At 45.4% G+C, this 19,825-nt stretch overlaps 1 protein-coding gene across 35 annotated transcripts in view; it reads left to right on the forward strand.

The window, feature by feature from the left end:
• Window positions 1–1,040: 1,040 nt before the first annotated feature.
• The window catches only part of MAPK8IP3 (mitogen-activated protein kinase 8 interacting protein 3), a 155,443-nt gene continuing 136,658 nt past the window's right edge, over window positions 1,041–19,825 (forward strand). For 19 of the 35 annotated variants that reach the window (XM_048867624.2, XM_048867639.2, XM_048867625.2 and 16 more), the window contains exon 1: window positions 1,046–1,516. In XM_048867624.2, coding sequence (XP_048723581.1) covers window positions 1,199–1,516 — 318 coding nt within the window. In that variant the 5' untranslated portion in view covers window positions 1,046–1,198. Of the gene's footprint in view, window positions 1,517–19,825 lie in introns of all 35 variants that reach the window. The other 16 variants (XM_048867654.2, XM_048867648.2, XM_048867653.2 and 13 more) reach the window with 3 other exon arrangements.

Below are 19,825 nucleotides of genomic sequence, written 5' to 3' on the forward strand. Positions count from 1 at the left end.
AGGGGAGTTTCCTTAATCCTGTCACCCTTGTCTCAGGGGTTTAGGTGTGTCTCCAACTGCCTTTTCATTGCTTTTTGTAAGTCTTTCTTCTGATTGGTTTTGGTTCAAGCCGAGGCTGGGGGGCAGGGAAGGTCTTTCGTGAGTCAGACAGGCTGGGTACTGTGCCCTGGTTCGCCACGAACACAGAGCTGATGTAGTTTACCATGATAACAGGATCCCAGCATATAATACAGCTTTGCTGTTCAGGTCAAGATGCTGCATTGGGTCCATCTCAATCAAATGGTTAGGGTGCCTTCATGGTGGGGATCTCTCATTTTGTACCCCTTAGTCGCACCTTTGCAGCAAACATGCAGGTTACTACTCCAGCTTGTGCATTTTGTGTGCAGTCCTTGAGTTTAGATAACTCTTCAATGTACCCCTGAGGCAAGAAACCCACCAAGCCTTGAATATCTAGTTTCAGGTAGACTTCAGTGTATCCTGTGGGTTGTATTACAAGACTGGACTCTGCTGGCACCTAGATATTTGAGGGGGCATGGGCGGTTGTGCAAATGACATAAATGCAAAGATAATGTCTGTCTAGTAGAGATGAAACTCATCCAGTCTGCCGAGATTGGGGACAGAGACCCTGGTTTTGCTATATGCTATACAGTACCTAGTATACTAAATAGTGAGCCCTTAAATCGAGAACCATGTAAGTATTTAATTTACTGCAATAACCTTCCCCTGCCCCCCTTGAAGCTTTCTAATTAACAAACAGACTATCTGGGTCCCTTTTGGTTAACTCCTTAAACAGATGGGGCCCGTTTCATTAGTAAAAACTACCCCAGGATCATTGTTGTTACCAGGACTACTGCAGGTCTTCTTGCATAAAAGGGTGGAGTAGGGGGTTTTGGAGGGAGAGTGAGGATGGAGCGGAGTTTACTTTTAACCCTTCAGTGTATGATTATGTTGCCTTCCTTATGGGTAGCCTCGGCCGGAGAGGCCTGGTCCCCTCCCCCGTGTGTGGAGCTGGCGATGACACAGCACGTAGGAGGCGGCGCTGGGAGTGCCCATTGGCGCAGGGAGAGGAGGATGGGCACAGCCCGGCGGCAGCCTTAGCCTCAACGTCCAAGGGGAAGCGGAGGCAGGCTCGGCGGCAGTGGCAGGTGCCTCGGCGGCGGTGCTCTCCCTGGAGCCCGGCAGGCCGACGGGCAGCAGGATGCTGGAGATCCAGCTGGACGATGGCGGCGTGGGGGGGTACCCGGGGGACGATTACTGCTCGGGCTCGGTGATGTCGGAGCGGGTGTCGGGCCTAGCCAACAGCATCTACCGCGAGTTCGAGCGGCTCATCCGCTGCTACGACGAGGAGGTGGTGAAGGAGCTGATGCCGCTGGTGGTGACTGTGCTGGAGAACCTGGACTCGGTGCTCACCGACAACCAGGAGCATGAGGTGGAGCTGGAGCTGCTGCGGGAGGACAACGAGCAGCTGCTCACGCAGTACGAGCGCGAGAAGGCGCTGCGCAAGCAGGCAGAGGAGGTGAGCCTGGGCCGCTGCTTGACCAGCGCCTGCGGGCCGGGCCGGGCCGGGCCGCGCCGCGCCATCCATTAGGAGCGGGGGCGGGCTCTGCGCCAGCCGCTGCGGGATGCCTCCAGGGATCGGGCTGGGAGAGGCCTGCGCCACCCTAGCCAGGGAGCCCGCACCGCTGGTTCCCCCCCTCCTTTATCCTCGGCACCCGGTCATCTCCGGGGGGCAGCCTGGCCCCCTCCGAGACAGCAACCAGGGTCTCTCTCATCCCCGGCGCGGCCACGACCTCCTTCCCCAAGGACCCCCGGGTACCCTGAATTCTTTACCCCACAGCTGGGGGCTGACTCAGCCAGTTTGCTCCTCCCACCCTAGGACTCCCTTTCCGGCTCCAGTGCAGCTGGGATGGGAGAAGAGGGGATGGGTGCCAGCTACTTTCCGAGGAGCACAGTGCCATGGCAGAAAAGCATCTAGCTTGTTCGGGTACCAGTAGCAAAGTGTCATTGCTGCATCTAGCGTGGGAACTCTCGTTTGTAAACGTTAGAAGAGGAGCCAAGAGCTCAAGTAGCTTGTTGTAGGGGCAGTGCTGTGTCTGCCAACTGTAAATGAGTGCGGTGATGGAAGTGGAGCTCCATGGATTTTAGCTGTAGCTCAGGAAAGCTTATGCACAAATAAATTTGTTAGTCTCTAAGGTGCCACAAGTACTTCTTGCCTGAGCCACTCAAAGGGATTGACAGCTGTGAGGTTTGGTTTAGGGTGAGGTAACTTGATCATTTGGTTATATTGTCAGTCTTTTAACTGTAGGCTTGTTGTTGAGTCATATCGGGTGAGTCCTACATTGTAGGGGGCAGAAATGTTCTGTGGATTGGCCATAGGCAAGGCAGGAGTAAATCTTTTCTCTTATATCGGCAGGCCCTGGTTCCTATCTCTCTTAAGTAAAATGTAGACGGTCAAAGTGTTTTCATTCCAATCTCTAATAGTGATTCCACCCCCCCCCCCCCCATACATACACACACATCACATTAGCATGCAATATGGACAAACTTGGGGATGAAGGCAGGACAGGGAAAAGCAGTGGTGATTGTAAAGAAGTTTGACATGCAGTGGGAAGACCTAATAATTCTGGAATATCTTTCGACAAGAACACCTTGTTCTACAGCTAGGATGCTATCAATGTGTGGCATACATCATGTATTTTTAAGTGTTGTCTCTTAGCTGTGATTAGATATACTCCTGATTTCATTGTTCCAGAGCCATAAATGTTCTTGACAGCTGTGACCTTACATTCCCTGCAAACATATCCTGGAGACTTTTACCTTAATTTTTAAAGTGAGATAAGATCAATCAGACAATCGTCTTTTCCTTTGTCCCTGAATCTAGGATTGTATTGTGTGAGTAGGCAGGATCCATTGAAGATCAGTATGAAAGTAAACGAAGTCGAGAGGTCAGCATTTGGTGAAGCTTCGCTATTAAAATAATTGTTGCCAACTTAAAAGCAAGAAAGAGGAGAATAAACTAACAAACAAAGTAACTGGGGTTCCGTGAATTTGAAGAATGTAGTTTTAAAAAATAACAAAATAAACCACTTGGAACCTATGCTGCTAATATTTGTTTCTGATGAGAACAAAGAAATTTAAAAAATCAGTTTACTTTTTATACTTCACTCAGTTTGGTTCAACAATGGTAGTCCGTGTCACTTCATTAGGCTAGTGGCTACACAGTGATGTAATGTTTGGAAATGCTTTTAAATCTAAACAATAAGCTGTTCATTTGGAATAAAAACAACTTTCTCAAGATATTGGTCTCTAATTCTGAGAATTTATTTTTTACCAGACCTACACTTTGGGCCTTAATAACATGGCTTCTGCAACCCAAAATGTAAGGTTTGCTGGCTGCCAGTTCCACTCTTATCTTAAAAAGAAAAGGAGTACTTGTGGCACCTTAGAGACTAATAAATTTATTTGAAAATAAGCTGCTACTCTGAAACTCTTATCTTAGTCATGTCTAGAGCAGTGCAATTAAGTTGATGGGGAACAGCCTGGAAGTAGCTCATGAGAGACACAATCACCTGGCTGAAAGAGGAGCAAAATTCCTTGATCACTAAGACCCAACAGGAGCCTGGGAGGGAAAGAATAGCTCAGTTCCACACCTCCCTCTTGCTGCCTGTGCTCCTGCCACTACTAATTCCAAGAGCGGCTCCTCCACTTTTACAGCTCATCCAAGCACTCTGTGGAGCCTTTTCAAAACAGCAGTCTCTGAACTGTAGGGAATGAAATCCATCCAGTTGTATCAGCCCTTCCCTCCCCCTCCACCCCCCCAACAGTCAAATTATTGTCCCTTAATTAACCCAGGATCATGTTGATTTATTTTTTACCATTTTGGACAAACTTCTGTTGGTGAGAGAGACAAACTTTCACGCCACACAGATTTGGTCCAATAAAAGTTATTACCTCATCCACCTTGTGTCTGTAATATCCTGAGACCAACATGGCTACAGCACTGCAAACAAAGATATACTAGATCATTCATGTTATTTCACTTTTAATCTTTTTAAACTATGTCCCCCCCTTAATTTTACAGTTTGGTGTGAACTTTAAGTATCTCATGCTCAAGGAAAATGTGTGCATTAGTATCAAAATTATATCATTATGGAGTTATTTCATCCTAGGGTGACCAGACAGCAAATGTGAAAAATTGTGACGGGGTAGGGGGTAATAGGAGCCTATATAAGAAAAAGACCCCAAAATCGGGACTTTCCCTATAAGATCGGGACATCTGGTCACCCTACTTCATCCTGCTTTCAGAGATTTAGAGTGTTGGCCAGCTTCGTTGGGTGTAAGTCTTCTCCCTAGAAAAGTGATTGGAGCTGAGGGCTTGGAAAACAAGAATGTTTCCTAACATGTTTAAAGAAGAGAGGGTATCATAACTCCATCTTTTCCTTGCACCGCTGGTTAAAGCCTCTTGAACTCCATAGAACAGAACTCAGATTGGCACATATCAATGGTAGGTCTAACTTTCCAGTGAAAAGCTTTTATGCTCTGCTCTCTTGACTGAAGTTCAAGGTTTATAAGCAGCATCCACTGGAAAATTGCCACCAAAAAAATCCATTTTGATTTTAAATGAGCAATCTCAGCAATTGTGACTTCTTATTTCTGAACAGTAAAGTTCGCTTCTTGCCTAATCAAACTTTCAAGCTGCTACATTTGAAAGGTTTTGTTTGCATTAGCTAAATAAGGATTAGTTTAATCCTTTGCTTTTAACTTTAGGAGTCAGGCTTGAAATACCTGCTGAAAACTCAGCTATTTGTATTTTGCATTACATGCCCTTTAATTCACTACCAGAAACGTGTTCGCCAAGCCATCAGAGTCTCAAAGATTTCTTCTACTTTCAAAGCCCCTGTCCGATCTGACACTGGAGCTGGTGAGGACCGCTCCAGAGTGGGCCTGTGATGTGACATTTTCCCTTCTATTAGCCCTAGAACCTGTTAACAAGTTGATTTTAAAATATAGCCTGCTGGAAGCTACTATCTTTGAGACCTCCTCTTGATTTCTTGTGTGTGTTTCTGTGCTCTGATCCCCTCAGCCTTTTTAAGGGTCTAGAATGGCGATTGACTGGGCCTTTGCAGGGGTTGCCACTAATATGTGGAACTCACTGCCCTTAAGCATGTGGCCACCATTCCTTCCTAGTTCCCACAGCCAATAAAAATATTACTTTTCAGGCATGTGTTTTTGTAATTTTAGGTAGCCACCATTTAGGATTTCCCCGATCCTCCTCTTTCTTTTTAAAAAAAACAAAAACTTTTTGACAATTGACTATTTTGTTCTTGTGTGATGATTTATGATATCTCAGTTGTTTGTTTCTAAATGTTTGTGGGGAAAAATATAAATGTATCATTAAATCCTATTGGAGACTGGCCAGTGGTTACTTTAGGTCAGCTTTTCAAAGATATTTAGGTGCCTTAAGATACAAATAGGCTCCTAGTGCAATTTTCAGAAGGGCCTAAGCAAGTTGGCAGCTTTTGAAAGTCCCACTATGCTCCTATCAACATTTGTAGGTGCCCAAATACCTTTTGAAATATGGCTCTACCTGCCCTGTTGAGGGACACTTTTATACACTGTCTCCCCTATCCCCACACTCTAATTTTCTTGTAAGGTATCTAGGAGACAGTAAAAAAGTTTGTCTATTAGATTGTAGCTATGGTGTATACTCAAAGATCTGTTTCTCTCCCTTGTGACTTTTTTTCTTAATTGTCTTGGTTTTTTCTGTCTTAGTGATGTGAATCTCACAGTCTAGGAAAGAACTTACTCTTGCCCCATCCTGCAATCTGACCTCAGAAATAGTTGCTTGATGTAAATTTCTGCAGATTGGTGGTGATCTCATACCACAAAAGACGAAAAACATTCTAGCAGACTCTATATAAAAAGAGACTCGGCCCATCATACTATACTAATAACTAAGTGCCATTCCCTTTATATTCTTCAGACCCCTATTCACCCGCTCCTGTTGGTTGCAGGCATTGACATGAGTGAAGATGAATAGGAGAGATGGGTGCATTGAATTTCACCCACAGAATGAGCAGCACAATCTCTGTGTTTATGTTGTCTTTTGAGTTCTTTTGTTAAACATTATTGTTTTTAATCTTTTTAGTCTTGAAACAGGATGGCTACTGATCCTGGAAATTTGTTGGAAAACACTGAGAAATTTCTCTGAGACTAGATTTTTTTTTTTCCCTGCTGAATGTATAAATGTTAAATTTTTGAATTACGACACTTTCCATCTGACTTGTTATAGACTTCAAACGTAAGCAGATTTTGTGACCTGCTCTTTCAACTAATCAGAAATAAAAAGGAGTATGACTGAGTGGCTATGATGGGATGGTCTAAAAAATTCCAAGTGTTGGTCAGGTATTTAACATAGTATCTTCCTATCTGTCCCTCTAGTCAGAACTGTATTTGGGTTTAGAGCTCACTAGGTTTTCACAAGTTATGATTAAAATTCAATACTGGATGTAATCAAAAAACCAAGTTTCCTGGAAATCCTGCAATTTCAAATTCAGACCTCAATAAATATTCAGTGGAGGTAAAATGTTTCATTTTCCCCTTTCATCTGACTTATGTTGTGGGCAAATAAGAGGAGTAACTATTCCCTTTAGCAATAACAAACATAGAGTCAATAGTGTGATTGATACCAACATCAGGGGACTGGAACACATGACTTATGAGGAGAGGCTGAGGGAACTGGGATTGTTTAGTCTGCAGAAGAGAAGAATGAGGGGGGATTTGATAGCTGCTTTCAGCTACCTGAAAGGGGGTTCCAAATAGGATGGATCTAGACTGTTCTCAGTGGTAGCAGATGACAGAACAAGGAGTAATGGTCTCAAGTTGCAGTGGGGGAGGTTTAGGTTGGATATTGGGAAAAACTTTTTCACTAGGAGGTGGTGAAGCACTGGAATGCATTACCTAGGGAGATGGTTGAATCTTCTTCTTTTGAGGTTTTTAAGGTCAGGCTTGACAAAGCCCTGGCTTGGATGATTTAGTTGGGGATTGGTCTTTGAGCAGGCGGTTGGACAAGATGACCTCCTGAGGTCCCTTCCAACCCTGATATTCTATGATCAGATTGTGTATTGCGTTAATGTCAGTTACTTTTTGCTTTTTTCTTCTTTATCCATGGTAAAAACAAAGCAATCAAATTAATTCCTCTTCTCCCTCAAAAGATGCAGTGATATTACTCAGCTGAAAGTAAATAAAGTAAGGTATGCCCTCCTGCCCTGTGAGGACAGGTGTGGGGGCTGGTTACTGGCTTAAGGAGTGTCTGAAGAAGCAGCTTTAAATTGCTTCCTTTCCTTCTTTCTCTTCTGTCAGCTTGAGGTAAATGGAGAGATCATCTAAAGCAGCTTGGGAGCAACATATTACCCTCTCCAACTCTCCATTATGTGTTTCAAATACCTGACTTGATTTTATTTATATCCTTGTTTGTGCACTGTTTGATCAGAGAGGACAAAATTAGCAGAACTTGGATGAGGTTTATGTGTGGGACAGAAATAGGGACTTAAATTGAGTTTGGCAAAAGTGTAATGTCTTGTTAAACACAGAACACCCTGGTTTGCTCTCTGGGCCTTGGTCTACCACTGCCTAGGCTGGGCAGTGATAATCTCTCAGAGGCAGAATATTCCACCCTGGTTAGGTGGGGGGCAGAGGGGAGATGTATACCTCCTATCAATCTGGAGCAACTCTTCTGATATACTGAGTAGACTTAGTGAGTGCCAAAGAGTTTTCTAATGGACACAACACACCTGCTCAAACGTACAGACAAATACAACTAAAGCTCATACACCAATCAGGCTATTTTTCCTACCGTCTGGGAACAGAGTACAAATGTCTATTTTTAAGTGTGTGGAAGGTTCACAGATTATGGTAATGAAGGACCATCTACATGAATCCTAAATACAAATATTTTTAAAGTCAATCTTTTTATTAGTATTTATGATTGTTACCATTACTTAAAAAAATCTGAACTTAGAAATTCAAATAATATGAGGAATTACTTTTATGTAAAAATCAGTTCAAAATGATTGTGTTCCCAGGCATTAATAAACGAAAGCCATAGTCAAGTACCCCTCAACACACACAACTAAATATGACACACTGTAAACCCCAAATATGCTCCACTGACATCTTCTCTTGATGAAATGCAACAATCTGTTCACTACTGAGTGAATTTTCCAAGGTTATCTTTGGAGCATTCCAGATGTAGGAAACAGGGACATATCATTTTTCTGGTTTGGAGAGAGGGACTAGATAATAAGGAAAGGCCAAGAAGGTAGCAGGCTTTCTAATTCTTTAATCTTTGTCCCATGGTACTTTTGGAAATGAATTTGGCCAAATAAAATTTAAAAAATTATCATAAAAAATGTCTGACAGAGCATCAACTCGGATGTTGCTGTGGTGAAATTCTTCATTATTTGTATGAACCAGATTATCCTCTTTGTAGAGCCAACCTATGTACCTAGTATGGGAATTCCTTAGTGGCATTCCTCACCTATTCTAGTTTTTAAAATCGGTTCTAAAACAGTTTAATCAAACATTTGAGAAATCCCCTCTGCAAATCCATGGGGAAACATCACCATGAAAACTAGTAACTTTAAGCTGAGATTTTCAAAAGAGCCAAAGGGAGGTAGACACCCAGTTCCCACTGAAGTTCAATGAGCTTTGGCACCAACTCCCTTTGTTTATGATAATAAATACACCAGGGTAATGATAGTTTGCTTTGGGGGGACTGTTTGTGGATTGCTTCTAGCACACTGTAGACCTTAACAATATAATAATAATAAACAGGCTCCTTTGAAAATCCCAGGCCAAGGGGATTGTGTCAGAGATGACAGGTCCATAGTGTTCCTACTGTAAAGAGCTCTGGCACTGGAATTTCAGAATACTTTAATCTGCAAAAGAAAAACTGCAGCCCTGGAAAAAAATCTAAACTTTTCTTTCTGTTGAACTAACAAGCAAGTCCTCTGTGTTCTGGCATTGTGGTTTGTCAAGCATCCAAACATGTGCAGGCTGCCCTGCAAAAACTAGTAAAGAAATAGTCCTTGCCCCAAAGATCTAACAATATGGTCAATGTGTCCCACAAAATGAAGGTCATAAACAGACCCAAAGCGTGAGTGTGAGTGTGTGTTGGGGCAGAGGGGATGTGCAGAGGAAGGACAAAGTGAAGATCACAGATTACTCAGGAGTCATATTGCATCTTGGTGGTTCTGTTTCCTCCTCCTCCTCCACTCCAAGACGTAGGCCATGTCTACACTACGGGTACTATAGCAGCAGCATCGCTATTGTAGCAATGCCAGCATAACCCCATACTATAGACACAGTCTAGTGTTATGAAAGGGATTTTTCTGTCATTGTAGGAACACCACCTCCCTGAGTGTTGGGGGTCAGATGGTAGCTAGGTCCATTGATCTAGCTGCATCTACACCAGGGGTTAGGTCAGTATAGCTACAGTGCTCAGGAGTATGGATTTTTCACACCCTGAATACCTTAGATATATTGACAGAAGTTTTACACGTTGACCTGGCCTCAAGATGTAGTTGAGTAGGAGAAGCTAGTTTTTAGGAGGGAGCTGAAAGAGATGGCTATGGAATGGTTTTGCAGAGGAATAGGGGTTTTTGTTTTAGAACTGTCTACTGTTGTGAAAAGTAGGTTTGGTCATTGCAGATACTCTGCTTTCGGAAATTGACTGGCTTTGGTTTTAGAATATGAAAGCTAAAATGGGTCAGGGGGAAGTGTTTTTGAACTGTGTGTGTGTGTGTCTGAGAAATCTCTAAGTGGATAAGTGATATCAGGTAGAAAAAAGCATTCAGGACATTGGAGTTTGATGGAAGGGCATGGGGGGCATTGTCTCCCAAAACTGCAAGCCTCAGGCAGGCAGCCTGAGTATGCAACGTAATGAGTTCTGCAGAGAAGACAGGACACATGCTGCTACCAGCTTGTGCTTCTGAGACAGGGAGTCAGAATTTTTTTATAAACAGAGTGATTAACAGGTGATTAAGATAAGAAAGGGCTGATGAAGTGAGCTGTAGCTCACAAAAGCTTATGCTCAAATAAACTTGTTCGTCTCTAAGGTGCCACAGGTACTCCTTTTCTTTTTCCTAAAGTTAAATGATCTGTTCCAAGCTTGGTGAACTGCAAAAAGTAAAAAGAAAAGGAGTACTTGTGGCACCTTAGAAACTAACCAATTTATTTGAGCATGAGCTTTCGTGAGCTACAGCTCACTTCATCGGATGCATACCGTGGAAACTGCAGCAGATATTATATACACACAGAGATCATGAAACAATACCTCCTCCCACCCCACTGTCCTGCTGGTAATAGCTTATCTAAAGTGATCATCAAGTTGGGCCATTTCCAGCACAAATCCAGGTTTTCTCACCCTCCACCCCCCTACACACAAACTCACTCTCCTGCTGGTAATAGCCCATCCAAAGTGACAACTCTCTTCACAATGTGCATGATAATCAAGGTGGGCCATTTCCTGCACAAATCCAGGTTCTCTCACCCCCTCACCCCCCAATGTGATATATGCCATCATGTGCCAGCAATGCCCCTCTGCCATTTACATTGGTCAAACTGGACAGTCTCTACGTAAAAGAATAAATGGACACAAATCAGATGTCAAGAATTATAACATTCATAAACCAGTCGGAGAACACTTCAATCTCTCTGGTCACGCAATCACAGACATGAAGGTCGCTATCTTAAACAAAAAAACTTCAAATCCAGACTCCAGCGAGAAACTGCTGAATTGGAATTCATTTGCAAATTGGACACTATTAATTTAGGCTTAAATAGAGACTGGGAGTGGCTATTTCCCCTTGTTTTTTCCTACCCCCCCCCCCGACGTTCTGGTTAAACTTGGATTTAAACTTGGAGAGTGGTCAGTTTGGATGAGCTATTGCCAGCAGGAGAGTGAGTTTGTGTGTGTGTGTGTGTGTGTTCCCGGGGTGGGGGTGGGGGGGTGAGAGAGCCTTGATTTGTGCTGGACATGGCCCACCTTGATTACCATGCACATTGTAGGGAGAGTGGTCACTTTGGATGAGCTATTACCAGCAGGAGAGTGAGTTTGTGTGTGTATGAGGGTGGGGGGGTGAGAAAACCTGGATTTGTGCTGGAAATGGCCCACCTTGATTATCATGCACATTGTAGGGAGAGTGGTCACTTTGGATGAGCTTTTACCAGCAGGAGAGTGAGTTTGTGTGTGTGGTTTTTGGAGGGGGGTGAGAGAACCTGGATTTGTGCCAGGAAATGGCCCACCTTGATTATCATGCACATTGTGAAGAGAGTTGTCACTTTGGATGGGCTATTACCAGCAGGAGAGTGAGTTTGTGTGTAGGGGGGTGGAGGGTGAGAAAACCTGGATTTGTGCTGGAAATGGCCCAACTTGATGATCACTTTAGATAAGCTATTACCAGCAGGACAGTGGGGTGGGAGGAGGTATTGTTTCATGATCTCTGTGTGTATATAATATCTGCTGCAGTTTCCACGGTATGCATCCGATGAAGTGAGCTGTAGCTCACGAAAGCTCATGCTCAAATAAATTGGTTAGTCTCTAAGGTGCCACAAGTACTCCTTTTCTTTTTGCGAATACAGACTAACACGGCTGTTACTCTGAAACCTGCAAAAAGTAAGTAGCCTAAATGACCGAAAGTAATTGTTACTACCTCTTGAATACAACAATTGAAACAATTGTAGAAAAATCTACAAAGTTACTAATACGTTTCGTTGAGACGATAACTGATTTTTTTAGACAAAAGAAGTACAATAGATCTAATTTACCTGGATATCAGTAAGGCATTTGATACAGTTCCACAAAAGAAATTATTAGTTAAATTGGAGAAAATGGGGATTAATATGGGAACTGAAAGGTGGATAGGGAACTGGGTAAAGGGGAGACTACAACAGGTAATACTGAAAGGTGAACTGTCAGGCTAGAGCAGTGGTTCTCTGCCCTGGCCCACATGCAGCCCAATTAGCACCCAGCTCAGCTGTGTGCTAAAGGCTGCCCGCATGCCAGGTTCCTGGCTGCCTGGTGAGGAGGGGTCCAGGCTGCTGGGCTGCCCCATGTGGTGTGAGTCTGGGGTTGGGACTGTCCCCATGGGGTTGCGGGTCTGGAGCTCTGGGCTGGCCCCGAAGGGTAGGGGGTCAGGGGCAGCTGCCTGGCCCCATGAGCTCTGGGGCCGGAGCAGCCGTGCGGTGGTGGTCCGGGGTTGGGGCATCTGGCCAGCCCCGCGTGGCAGGGGTCCAGAGTCCAAGGCTCCTGGCTGGCCCCATGGGGTCTAGGGCTCCTGGCCTGCCCCGCAAGCTCCAGCTGCGTGGGGGGGATCCCGGGTGGGCTGGGGTCCGGGGCAGCCGCGCGGTGGAGGGCGTGATTGGGGTCCAGGGTTGGGGCACTGCTGGACAGCCCCACGGGGTCTGGGGTCCCAGCCCCTGTGGTCCAGGTAACACATTGTGAACTGCATATACATCCCACAAGGTATAATAAGTTGAGAGCTACTGAACTAGAGGGAGGTTATTAGTGGAGTTCCTCCGGGATCAATCTTAGGACTAGTCTTATTTAACATTTTTGTTACTGACCTTGGCACAAAAAGTGGGAGTGTGGTAATAAAATTTGCAGATGACACAAAGTTGGGAGGTATTGCCAATACAGAGGAGGACTGGAATATTGTACAAGAAGATCTGGAGGACCTTGTAAATTGGAGTAATAGAAATGGGATGATATTTAATAGTGCAAAGTGCAAGGTCATGCACTTAGGGACTAACAAGAAGAATTTTTGCTATAATCTGGGGACATAATAGTTGGAAGTGACATAGGAGGAGAAAGAGCAGGGTATATTTGTTGATTAGAGGATGACTATGAGCCATCAATGTGATGTGTCTGTGAAAAAAGGCTAATGTGGTCCTGGGGTGCATCAGGCGACGTATTTCCAGTAGAGATAGGGAAGTGTTAGTAAACCTCTACCCCGATATAATGCGGTCCGATATAACACAAATTCGGATATAATGCGGTAAAGCAGCGCTCCGGGGAGCAGCCGCTCTCATTATGTCTGAATTAGTGTTAAATTCGTGTTTAAAATCACAAATTCGTGTTACCACAAGCGCTTCCTCTACACCCCCCCCTTACTAGCTGCAGCCTCCCCGCCCCAGCTCACCTCCACTCTGCCTCCTCCCACAAGCACTCTGCTTCTCCCCCCTCCCTCCCTCCCAGGCTTGCCACGCCAAAGAGCTGATTTGTGGCAAACCTTGGAGGGGGGAGAAGTGGAGCGGTGGCGGCACACTCAGGGGAAGAGGCGGAGCGGAGGTGAGCTGGGGTGGGGGGGGGGGTGCAGGGAGGGCTGCAGCAAGTAACTGGGGGGGTGGGGGGAGAGGGCGCAGAGGAACTGCTCCCTGCTCCAGCTCACCTTCGCTCTGCCTCCTCCCCTGAGCGCGCTGCTGACGCTCTGCTTCTCCCCCCGCCTCCCTTCTGTCCAGGCTTCCCGTGCCAAACAGCTGATTGGCACGGCAAGCCTGGAAGGGAGGGAGGCAGGGAGAAGCTGCGTGGCGGTGGCGCGCTCAGGAGAGGAGGCGGAGCAGAGGTGAGCTGGGACGGGGAGTGGGTTCCTCTCTCTACCCCAATATAACGTGGTCTCACCTATAAGACAGTCAATTTTTTTGGTTCCCGAGGACCGCGTTATATCGGGGTAGAGGTGTACTATTATACAAGGCACTGGTGAGACCTCATCTGGAGTACTGTGTGCAGTTCTGATCTCCCATGTTTAAGAAAGATGATCTTAAATTGAAACAGGTGCAGAGAAGGGGTATGAGGATGATCCAAGGATTGGAAAACCTACCTTATGAGAGGAGACTCAATGAACTTGGCTTGTTTGGCCTAACCAAAGAAGGCTGAGGGAGATATGATTGGTCTCTATGAATACATCAGGGGAGGGAGAAATACCAGGAAGGGAGAGGTGTTATTTAAGTTAAGCACCAATGTGGACCCCAGAACAAATGGATATAAACTGGCCATCCACAAGTTTAACTTGAAATTAGGTGAAAGTTTCTAACCATCAGAGGAGTGAAGTTCTGGAGCAGCCTTTCAAGGGGAGTAGTGGGGGCAAAAAACCTAACTGGCTTCAAGATTGAGCTTGATAAGTTTATGGAGAAGATGGTATGACAGAACTGCCTACAATGATGTGTGGCCCAATGGTGTCTTTCTGTGGCAAAAATCCCCAACAGCTGGAGACAAGACGCTAGATGGGGAGGACTGTGAGTTACGACAGAGAATTCTTGCCCAGGTATCTGGCTGGTGGTCATATGGTCATATCTTGCCCATATGCTCAGGGTCTAACTGATCACCATATTTTGACTTGGGAAGGAATTTTCTCCTGGGTCAGATTGGCAGAGACCTTGGGGATTTTTCATCTTCCTCTACAGCATGGGGCACGAGTCACTTGCTGGTTTGAACGAGAGTGAATGGTGGATTCTCTGTAACTTGAAGTCTTTAAACCATGTCAGTAACTCAGCCAGAGGTTTGGGGTTTATTACAGGAGTCGGTGGGTGAGGTTCTGTGGCCTGCAATGTGCAGGAGGTCAGACTAGATGATCATGATGATCCCTTCTGACTTTAGTAAGAGTATCTGAGTAAGAATTACATTACGATTTTAAACCTAACCAGTGGCCCTTAAGTGACTTGCCACAAGATGTCAGAACATGTTAGTATTAGAGCTGAGTGGGTCTAATATTTATTTAATTTTCTTTCTTGATATAGGAACTAGATACAATGCTCCTGTCGGAGATTTCTAAGTTATTATCTGCAAAAAACCTAGAGTTTTCAGTTTTCCAAGTAGACCCTGGAATCATGGTTAAAGTTGCCCCTCCACCCTCCAAAAAATCTGAAATGGCACCCCTGTGGGCAGGCATGGAATTTGCCCCCCCACACATGGCCCCATTGGCCTGACTGGCGCAGCCCCACAAATATAGAAGTCAAACTATGCCTATGAGTCAGGACTAACCCTGTATGAAGTATAGATGTAAGGTTTATTAAATGCTGTGAAGAGGCTGATACATTAAGGAGTATTTTTTTCTTCTTAGCCTCTTCCATGAATCCCCATATTTGAGGTATTTTATTTTTAACCTGATGCTGTCTATCTTCACTTTCCATTTCAGTTATATTAGCTGTTGTTAAACTTAATAGTATCACTAAAGTCCTGTGGGGCTGTTCCTTAGTTAGTAAAATGTCCTCCACTTTCTACTGAGTATAGATGGTGGATTTTCTAATGTTTCTTGTATTCTCTCAGTTTCAGTTACCTGAATTTGGATTAAAACTCAGTTGCCTAGTTCTGGAGTCATATGATGTTTCTCTGGAAGAGAAGGTGGATGTGTTTGTAATAACAAGGCAAAGCTATGACCCTAAACTCCTGCTCTGTAAGAGCTGATATTGTAGCAGAAATAGATAGCTACACCTGTTGGGAATCTCAGAAGAAAAGCTCTATTGGATTTGATCAGAGTACCTTGCAGTTGCCCAGTAATCTTAGGGTTGTTTCTTGCAAGAGCTGTGCAATTAACTGAGCTGTTTTTCTGTTGGACTTGAAATGTTAGGGCACAGTATAACAGTACACGCCACATATTTCTTATAAATTCCTTTTTGCAGAAAAGGGAGATTGAGATGTTTGCTGAAAGGGGTGGAAAAAGGGATTGAGAGAATTAGATAAGGGGAGAAGAGAGTGACTGTCCCAGCAGGCCTCTTCCTGTTCTTTTCTTGTATGAGCCTTGGAATTCCTCCACTATTATAACCCATGTGGAAAATGTGTGGGTGGGTACATTAGTTTTTCACCTTCGGAGTATATCTATAGCAATTAAACACCCATAGCTGGCCCAGGTTCGCTTGTAGGACTCAGGCTGTGGGGCTATAAAATTGCTGTGTAGATGATAGGGCTCAGGCTGGAGTCCGAGCTCTGGGACCCCCTCCCCCAGCTGAACATAATTGTCACTCTTTGCTCAGGTGAACTCCAGATTGAAGTGCACTGGCAGAGCGGTGTGAGGTGTCAAGACTAGACTAGAAGGGAGCATTACCAGCCATGATCAAAAAGACGTAGGCGAAGTTCTGAGGGAAAGCTTGCCTCTCTACCTGGTTACGCTATGTCTGGCTCTGGCTAGTGTGGTTGTCCCCTGGCTTTAAGTCATGACCCAGCTAAGCATGTAAGTGTGTTCTTAACTTCAAGCACATCAGCAATTCCATTGACTTCAGTGGGACTATTGATATGCTTGAAATTATGTTTTCGATTAAGATTTGTGTTGGCTCATGACCTTAATGAAGGCTAAATTCACCCAATAATTAAAAGTTACAATGCAGAACATTAAGGTTGCAACATACCCAGGAAAATGAAATAGATATTCAATTATCACCTCAAGTTTTTAAAATTTACAAGACTATAACATTGACTGTTGACAGGGCGAATCTTAAAACCATAGCAAATTCTCCAGTTAAGAAATTACCTTTTTATTCCAAGACACTAATTTAACTGACTTACTAGAAGAGTCTGAAGAAAGAGTCTGAAGAGTCTGGCTAGGTCTAATAATTCATGTAGAGCCTGAGGCTCATGTGGGAGTGAGATATGGATGGCTTGACTGCATTATAAGCAACTTTCTTTTAAGCATTTTAAATCTGCAGATTTACATGCACAGTCCTACTGCTCTTGTTTGGTAAAGTAGAAAAATGAGGGGAGCTTGCAGATTGGAGTCTAGAGATCTGAGATACTTGCTCATTTAACTTTGATTTGGAATGAGAAAATAACTGCAGCGAATGTGCAGTCTGACCTTTTGAAGATCTTCAGAAAGGCTGCTAGTGTTTAAAAGCACAGGATTGGGGGTGAAGGAATCTGAATTATTTTTCTGGTTCTGCCACCAACTTTCTTTATGATCTTGGACAAATCAATTAGCCACTTTGTTTTAATTTTCTAATCTGTAAAATATAGATAATGACATGGCTATTTCTCAGGAGAGTTCTGAGGTTTAATTAATACTTTGTAAAAAGCTTTGAAATTCTCATATTGACAGTGCTGTAGGATCATAGAAATGTAGGGCTGCAAAGGGATGGCCCTCTGTGCTGAGGTAGGACCAAATATACCAAGACCATTCCTGACAGGAAGTTGTCTAACCTGTTCTTAAAAACCACCAATGATGGGGATTCCACAACCTGGTAACCTGTTTCAGAGCTGAATTATCCTTGTCACAAGTGCTGACTTTCTGATTTCCCTGGCGGCACTCAACCCCTGCCCCGCACCCACTCTTCCTCTTCCCGTGCCACTCTTCCCGCCCCTTTTGCCCCCTCTCCTGAGTGCGCCCTGCCCTTCCACCTTTTCTTGCCCCTGCTCCTCCTCCTCTCTCCCAGCACCTCCTGCCTGCTGCTGAACAGCTGAGCAGTGCTGGGTGGAAGGCACTGAGGGGGAAAGGGGAAGGAGCTGATCGGCAGGGCTGCTGGTGGGTGGGAGGGAGGCGGGGATGGGGGAGGAGCTGATTGGTGGGTGTTTTTTTTTTTTTTTCCCGTGGGTGCTCCAGTCCCTGAGCACCCACGGAGTCAGCACCTATGATCCTTGTAGTTAGAAAGTGTTTCCTAAATCTACCTGACTATTATTTGTCCTGTCTTCAGTGGATATGGAGAACAATTGATCACTTTCCTCTTTATAACAATTGTTTGAAGACTGTTATCAGGTCTCCCCTCAGTCTTCTTTTCTCAAGACTAAACATGCCCAGTTTTTTTAATCTTTCCTCATCCGTCATGTTTTCTAAACCTTTCATCGTTTGTGTGTCTCTCTTCTAGACACTCTGCAAGTTGAAGTGCAAAGTGTGATCAGATTTACCTTGCTGGTTGCTCTCAGTCAGAATGTTCTTATTTTGCTTTGTTTGTGGTTGGGATTGTAAAGTGATACCATCAACTTAAAAATCACACTTTGAAAATTATTTATCTACAGTTGTATGTGTACTGTCTCTCACACACAGACACACACACACCCTTTGTATTATTATTGTTGTTGTTGTTGTTACCCAGCCGTAGCCCCATGCCTGGTGATTTGGTTGCATGGACAAGAAGTCACAGCACTGCAGCTGCACTAGTGCCACTGGCCCTCCCACCTGGACACGTCCCCAGCCTTGTTGCGGCTCCGCACCTGGCCAGGGGCCTGGTTGCCTGCCACCACTGCGGCATGGCTGAGTCTCCGTCCCCCACCCCTGCCTCCAGCTTTGGCCCGGGCCATGGCTCTGTTCCTGGCCTGGGGCTGAGGCTATGAGGGGGAGGGCCCGACTGCTCCCTCCCCGGCCCTGCTCCCGGCTCCAGACCCGTTCCCAGCCCCAGACCCACCCCCAGCTGTGGCCTCCTTACCCCTGTCCATGTCCCCACCCTCCCTTGCCCCAAGTCGTGTCCCCGCTCCTTTGTCCCCAGCTCCGTGGACAGGGGTAAGCAGGGGGCATGACGCCCAAAAGTTTGGGGACTGCTGCGCTAACGGATCTTCTAAGCAGGTCCTTCTCATCTCGCCACAAGTGGTCACTCCACTGAGAGATGGTGGTCAGTGTGATCTTCCAGAGGTGGGGGAGTCCCCAGGTGGACCTGTTTGCGTTCAGGCAGAACAGGAAGCGTCACCAGTTCTGCTCTATTTGTGGGCTTACCAGAGGTTCCCTATCTGATGCCTTCTTACTTCAGTGGATAGGGACACTACTATATGCCTTTCTACTGGTACCACTGGTTCACAAAGTCCTCTTGAAGATCCAGCGGACAGGGCAAAGGTAATCCTGATAGCTCCGGCGTGGCCGCGCCTCACTGGTTTGGCATGCTGTTAGAGCTTCCGCTCTGGCCAGACTTATTCTCATAGAACCCCAGCCATCTGCTGCACCCGAACCTAGTGTCCCTGCACCTAATGGTGTGGCTGCTGCATGGCTTAATTTGGAGGAACAAGCATGCTCAGCGCAAGTTCAACAAGTCCTGATCAGTATCAGAAAGCCCTCCACCAGGGCGACCTACCTAGCCAAATGGAAGTGTTTTACATATTTGGCCTCGGACCAGAACCTTTTCTCCTTCTTTCTTGGACTACCTGCTACATCTCAAGCACCAAGGCCTGGGCCTCTTGTCAATTAAAGTTCACTTAGAGGCTATCTCAGCCTTCCACCCTCCGGTCCAGGGTAAATCCGTCTTCTCTCATGACATGACAGTCAGGTTCCTAAAAGGTCTGGAGAGACTTATCCTCAAGTTTGTGACCCTATCGCATCTTGGGACCTGAACCTGGTGCTGTCAAAGCTCCTGGGTCCCTCCCTTTCAAGCCGTTAGCTTCTGTTTGCTGCTGCTCCTCTCATGGAAGGTCTCTTTCCTGATGGCAATTACTTCAGCCTGAGGAGTCTCTGAACTTAGAGCCGAACTCCGCTGTATGGTGTTCTACAAGAACAAGGTCTAGCTGCAGCCCCACCCAGCCTTCTTACCAAAGGTGGTGTCACAGTTCCACACTAATCAGGACATATTTCTTCTGGTGTTCTTTCCAAAATGTCACAAATCCAGCAAAGCGCGCAGGTTGCATACTCTAGATGTTAGGCAGGCCCTGGCCTTCTACATTGAAAGAACCAAACCCTTCCATAAGTCGACGGAGCTCTTCATTGCAGTGGCAGAGAGGATAAAAGGTTGGCTGGTTTCTTCTCAGAATCTCCTGCATCAGGTTCTGCTATGAACAAGCAAAAGTGTCACTGCCGGCAATTGTAACCACCCATTCCACCAGAGCACAGGCCTCATCTGCAACCTTCTTCACGTAGATGCCGAT

The sequence above is a fragment of the Caretta caretta genome, chromosome 10 (genome assembly GCF_965140235.1).
Source record: "Caretta caretta isolate rCarCar2 chromosome 10, rCarCar1.hap1, whole genome shotgun sequence".
Classification (NCBI taxonomy): Eukaryota; Metazoa; Chordata; order Testudines; family Cheloniidae; genus Caretta; species Caretta caretta.